The sequence below is a fragment of the Temnothorax nylanderi genome, unplaced genomic scaffold (genome assembly GCF_030848795.1).
Source record: "Temnothorax nylanderi isolate EJ_2023f unplaced genomic scaffold, tnyl_v1.0 TNYL_tig0261_pilon, whole genome shotgun sequence".
NCBI classification, from domain to species: domain Eukaryota; kingdom Metazoa; phylum Arthropoda; class Insecta; order Hymenoptera; family Formicidae; genus Temnothorax; species Temnothorax nylanderi.
Window position 1 is genome coordinate 259,002 of NW_027249323.1, and position 6,669 is coordinate 265,670.

The 6,669-nt window shown below is 38.0% G+C and overlaps 1 protein-coding gene across 1 annotated transcript; it reads left to right on the forward strand.

Annotated features, from left to right (window-relative positions):
* Positions 1 to 1,932: 1,932 nt before the first annotated feature.
* Positions 1,933 to 4,089, forward strand: LOC139780083 (uncharacterized). The gene is made up of 3 exons (XM_071718593.1): positions 1,933 to 2,905; positions 2,994 to 3,198; positions 3,432 to 4,089. Exons 1-3 carry the CDS (start codon positions 2,604 to 2,606, stop codon positions 3,708 to 3,710), a joined length of 786 nt encoding a protein of 261 aa, XP_071574694.1. The 5' UTR covers positions 1,933 to 2,603; the 3' UTR covers positions 3,711 to 4,089.
* The last annotated feature ends 2,580 nt before the right edge of the window (positions 4,090 to 6,669 follow it).

The window sequence follows — 6,669 nt, forward strand, 5'->3', positions numbered from 1 at the left end:
CGCCATTTCACTTTTATTTCATTTTCAACGAGGAAATCGAAAGACAGCTGCACGTCACTTTTAGCAAAACATTCAATTTTCTCAAATTTCAGTATTTCATCGCAATTTCACAAATTTTGGATTAACATTTAGTTTACTATTTTTTACAATTTCCATCATATAGTCTGAATAATTCACACTTTAGTAATTATTATAAATATTTGTCGTTATTATACCATTGTTCATCTCGTACGAATACAAAAGAGAGAAAGTGTTTTATTATCTCGAAAATAATTGTAAAGCCTCGTCGCCATCACGTCACACTTTAGCTCGCGTCGCGCTTTAGCGTCTTTTAAAGTTCTGGCACTGTTGACAACATTAACACACGGTTCAACGTTACGGTAGGGTACCGAACGGCGGGAATTTCGACTCGGGCGCAATCACTCTCGAAGGCTTCCTTCCGGCGCCGCGCGCGTCTTTATCCTGAGATCTCCCGCCCTCGGCTGGCCGACACCTTGCGGCACTTCTCGTTATACGCTTGTAGACGAATGCCACGCGCGCCGAGTCTGGGCCCGTTCCGTTCCGTTCCGTACGAGGGGTAGAACTCCACAGGAGATGGATATCGCTAATTGTCTTAAGGCGAAGGGGTCCGCAGTGGTAGTAGCACGCGACCGTTGTATTTTACTACCTTCCCTCCCTTCCCTTTCGGTCGGCATTCGTATCAACCTTCGTCGGCGCGTACGATTCGCCCACAGAGTGTCCACGACTCGGTCACAAATCGATCAATATTACGTGAATATTGTTCGAACCATTTCAACGGTGCGTTATCAAAAATCGTAAAAGACTAAAATTGATACGACTTTGATAGACACGATTCCCAGACAGCACGCATGTGTTGTCCAAAATTGGGACATAAGACGTCTTATGATATAATGTCTAAAAGACGTTTAATGACGTCTTTAAAAGCAAAAATGATTCTAATCATGTCTAATTGCTATAAAATTAATCATATGAAAACGCACGGAATTATTATTTTGTATGTAATTACTTCAATATATTTCTTAAAATAATAAAGAAATTCACACATGTCGAAGTAAAATGCAACATCTGGTAGTTTAAATACGACATTTAAAAAAAAATTGTCAGTCTCATCTTACAATTGAATTTGAAACTACTAATTGCACGCCTTTATTTCGTTTTTAGATTATAGACGACGGAAAACCGCATTCACGAGAATCATAAATGCTTGGTTTCCTCTCTCCGTCGCGTTACGTCTTCGTTGTTCTTTTGATGCTACCTATACAAAAATGCGACGATATAACATGGTTATTACACGTGGAGTGGCTTCTATTGTGAAAGCATCTGTCGTTCTGCCGTCGGTCATCGTGACGATCCGAGCACTAAGCAGGAAGAAAGACGGGAAATCGGAAATTGGAAATTAATTTCTGCACGTCACCGCCACTGCCACCGCTGCCACGGTTAATTCGTCGTCTGATAAGCGCCGCAAAATTCAGAAACATCATCGCGATATTGTAATGGACCGCATGAGTTTTCAATGAATTCATAATAGCACTCAATAAATCAGCATAGACAAAGTTCGACTTTAAACAATTTCTTATCAAGACAATATATAGAAATAAGACTTTCAATTTTAGAGTTTCTTGTTTATCATTCCGCTGATTACAATAGAAAAGTAAACTCTTCCTTCGCAAAGAACATCCGCGAGCTCTTTCTTTCAGGCCGCCGCGCCGGTCATTTCTCAGCGGGTCGCGGAGCGGAGGTAGGATGGACTTGCGGCGCGGGCGTGCCTGCGGAGCGGATGTCGAAGAACCTGAGGAGAAGAGGGGTAGATACAGAAGGAGCCCGAATGAGCCACTGCCAGGTGTACGTATCGCCCAGAGGGATAGGTAGAAAACAAGGTGGGAACCATATGTTGATCTGCTGACGGGCGCTCTGGCACGCGCCAGGCGCACTCAAACTCGAACCTTTACACCGCGAGGATCAGGATTGTGGTGTCCACCTTGGCGTCCTTCCGCCGACTTGATCGAATGCCTGACAGTTCGGTCTCGATGTTCCTTTCTCGGCCTCACGGCCCACGCGTACAAGAATTTCGATACGAGGAACGCAGTGAACTAAGACACTATCAGCGAGGACAAAGTTCGCGCGAGAATTCGATCGGGTTGATTTCGCGTAGGTGATGTGTCGAATAGTACATGCGGTATTCCTGACGCACAAGAAGTCCATCTCTCAATGTTATATCGGATATATTTTATTAGATGCGATAAAATTGTTTAATGCGGTGTGTATTAAGCAATAGCATAAGAATAAGTCGCCTAAAAGCCATTACTTAGCTGTGTTGACAAACTCAATGGAATGTGAATCAACGCTGACGAACCTGGTGCTTCAGCCCTTTCTTCTGTGTGACGTCGGGACAATTTGACAAAGATCATAGAGATGTAAAAAATTCGCTTACACAAGAATCTCGACCTTGTATATAAAAAGAAAATTACTTTAGCTACACTTCACCTTGATGTGACACAACTCTGATGAGGCTCCGTATGTGTTACGCATAGAGATATATTCTTGTTGTGCCAAGTCAATCAAATAACTTTTCCAATCCGATCATGGCCCTGCTATCGAACCATCACTGCAACTATCAGAACACGCAATCCGACATGTTAACACCCGCATACCCGAACTCGGCGAGGAGCTACGACCCCCTGTATCCGTCGCCGTACAACTCCCCGAACTACGAGTCCACGAGAATCGCGTATCAAGACAATTGCACGCACGAGAGCGAGCTCACGCCGCGAAGAGACATCGAGACGCTGGACTACGCCAAGGACATGGTGTCAGAATATACGAAGACTCCGGAGGGATACGATCGAGGACCTTACGGGGTCCTGACGCCCGTCACTCCGCAAAGGTAAAAACGTAAGGTGCTAAGGATTTCACCGAGAGTCTTATCGACAAGATTAGATTACCGACTTCGGGGTATCCTTGCAAATTTACAGATACGAACCGCCGCACTCGATGGATCAGACCACGTCACCGCGATCGACATTGTACGAGGAAAGCTCAATGGATTATCAGCCGCCGTCATATTGCTACGAGACGTCTCCTCAAGAACCGAGATATCAACCCCTGGAGAACAGCAAGCCGATCCTCACGATTGTCGAACCTCGCGCCAATTGTTGGGAGCCCATCATCTCGACGCAGGTAAATATATACTCGACTTTCGCGTTAAGAATTGATTCAAATTGCAATTTAAGCTCGACCGAGTAAATAAAGCTAGTAATTAAATTCTAATATAGATGATATATATTTAACCTAATTGTTAATAATTAATAATAATAATAATAATTGAAATAATAATAATAATAATTGAAAGTGCACCGAGTCCGATTCGTCTCCGATCGAGCTGCAATTTTTATTTTTTTTATTTTTTTCAGAGAATGCCGACGACGCCGCCGGTGAGTCCGCGGAAGGGCAGACGGAGATCTCGCGACGTGCCGCCGTCGCCGACGGTACTCAAGCGTCGGCGTCTCGCCGCAAACGCGCGCGAACGACGTCGCATGAACGGTCTGAACGACGCCTTCGACAAGCTGCGCGAAGTCGTGCCGAGTCTCGGGACCGACCACAAACTCAGCAAGTTCGAAACCCTGCAGATGGCACAAAGCTACATAGCTGCCTTGTGTGATCTTCTACAAAGACACGACAGCAAGAGATAGATCTCGAAGTCGAAAACGCAAGTATCATATGCACAGTATCACTCTAACACTGTTACCTTGAAGACGCATTTACCTAATCCAGTTTTCGGCAAATCCTGGGGTCGCAACAATGACCTTTAATTATAATTTTTCCTTTTTTTTTTAAATTAATCTAAATACAGTTTAAATTATTTTGATTTCAAAATTAATTTTCCCAGATTTTAATAAGTTAAACCATTGTTGTACTGAACTCTTAAATTTAGAATGTTGAGAAATCATCAATCATTAAAGCTTAATGTGTTGGAACTGCGATACTTGTATATTATGAGTAAAATTAACTGAAAAAAGGACGAATAATTGTTAGTCAAAATTATTTATCATATGATCTTAAGATATAAAATTAATAACAAAACGCACAGATAATATTTCAATACGTATCTAAAGCGTAACAAGATATTTATAATGGTTGTTGTAAAAATGTAAAGACTGAACTGCACAGACGGTACAGAAGGCCTTCTCAGTACTTAAGTAGCAAAGTGACGTCAAATGACGTCTTAATGACGTCTATGACGTCAATAAGACGTCTTTAGACGTCATCTTTGCTACTTGGGTACTATCACATATAATTTAATCTAAATAATTATATATATCTAAATAATTATATATCTTTATAAGAATTAAACATTTTTGCTGATAATTATTTCTATTGTTATTATGCGAAAAATGATTTTAAATGGCAATAAGTTATATAATTACGATTTTAACATGTATATGATACTGATAATTTTTTCAAATATATATATTTTTTATATTATTTGAAATATTTTTAATATATTTTCGCTTTAAATTAAGACATCGAGAATAATGTTAACTATAATATCTTTTTACTTGAGTGTGCATCGCAAATGCAATAAGGAACACGCGTGTCTGTGTATTTTTTATATATTTTAGTATAAGAAGAAAAAAGAAACAGCTAAAGATCCAAAGACTAAGCGCGATAGTAGCAAAAGAAGCCCATTGTGTTTATGCTTATGCGTTTGCATGTGTATGTGATAGTTTTTTAAATATATTTTATAAACGTATTGTGTGTGTAAGACACAACGAATATATTATATTACATATCATTTTTAGCATGGCTGAGATTTAATTTTTTTTACTATTTCTATCGAACGAAATGAAACTATTATCATTGTACATTATTATATTAGTCGTGAAATAGCTTTCTTTTTCCTGTAGCTAGTGGAAGTGGACTTGAATTTAAGATTAATACTGTTCTTTAGCGAATCACAAAAATTAATTCTCATTAATTGTGAATTTGTAATTACTGTCGTATCTAGTCAAGATTACAATTATCAACTTTGATCATTTTTAAGTGAAAAAGCGCCAAAAATCTGAAGAACATTGTAAAGAACAATAATGAATAAGTCGCGCAATCGCGGAAATTTAGTGTATAATCGGCCAAAGATTTCTATAAATAAGAAGCGTTATGTATTAAACAAGTATAATATTCATCATTAATTTGTAAGTTCCGACGAATTCATTATATGATGCAAATAATAGTAATATCAATTGTACCAAATAATATAATCTTGTACACTATTGTAAATAAAGAACAATGTTTGTAAAAAAGAGAAATAAATAAAAAATGCGATGTATTGTTAATAATGACACTTTCTATAAAGAATAGAATACTAGAAGAAAGATTCCATAAATAGTCACATTCCTATAGGTATAGGGAAGACCGGGGCAAACTTGGCACCAGGGCAAACTTGACACTAGGCTTTTTGCCAATTTAAATCTATCGTAGAAACTTGCATTTCTTATTGTAAATGCGTCTTTATGTGTTAGTGCTGTCAACAGAATTTTGTGACATTCAGAGTTATGGTGTAATTTCTAATGCGACATAAGCGTTTTCAATAGCGAAAAGTAATTTTTCTGATCTCTCGAAAATTGCTACTTTTTCATCGAGCTTTACTCTTGCGAATCTACAGACAAGTGATTTTGATGGGAAATTCGATGCTCTATACGAATCCGATAATCGCTTTTGTATATTTTCAAAATTTTTATGTTTTTGGAGTGACAAAAGTGAAAAACAACATCCGGGGCAAAGTCGACACCACGTCGTTTCGTCGGCTCCCAATAACAAACGATGCTTGTCATGCAGCCGTATGGCTCATGACAAATGTGTGCGCACGCGTCCGATCGCGAGTTTACCTGCATTAATTGTTTTTCAGACATGAGTTTAGATGAAGATAATTGTAAAAATTCAACTTTTTTTTTCTCATTATTTCCAATGATTGTTTTACTTTATTCCGAATTTTTGTACTTTATAAATGCACGATAAACAATATATTTTTATTTTCAGACAATAAAAAATAAGTTTTAGATCAAATTGTGTCGATCAGGCAAAGTGTCGAGTTTGCCCCGGCATTTTTCAATTTGAAAATTTGTTTTTGCGTCACTTTTCCTTTCCTGAGGGCAAAACTTCCTTAAGCAATTTTGTACCTGAAGGAACACTCTTTAAATGTGTACCATTGAATTCTCTTGAAAATTTTAATTAATTGTTGAAAATTGCCTTTGAAAAAATCGTGTCGAGTTTGCCCCGATCTCCCCTACGTTATGCATGAAATTAATTGCAAAAGAAGGCAGATATTAAAAATATTTTTTATAATAAATTGAAACATTTAAAAATACTTACTTCCATAAATATTTCCAAACGATTTTTTGTGCCACAATATAAATCTCACAGAAGTTCGTTTTATATCACTAATTGGGATATAAGTAAATACTGTTAAATGCTCTGCTTGTATAACAAAATAATAAATTTAAAAAATGTTTGCAAATTGTTCGCCAATTTGATACGATCAGTTTCCTAGCTGTGATGTAGATTTACGTTTAAAATGAAAGAAAAGAAAAGACAGATGACTTTACTTTGTTTCGTGGACTATTTCGAGCCGTATCAGCTGTGCGGATTTGGTAT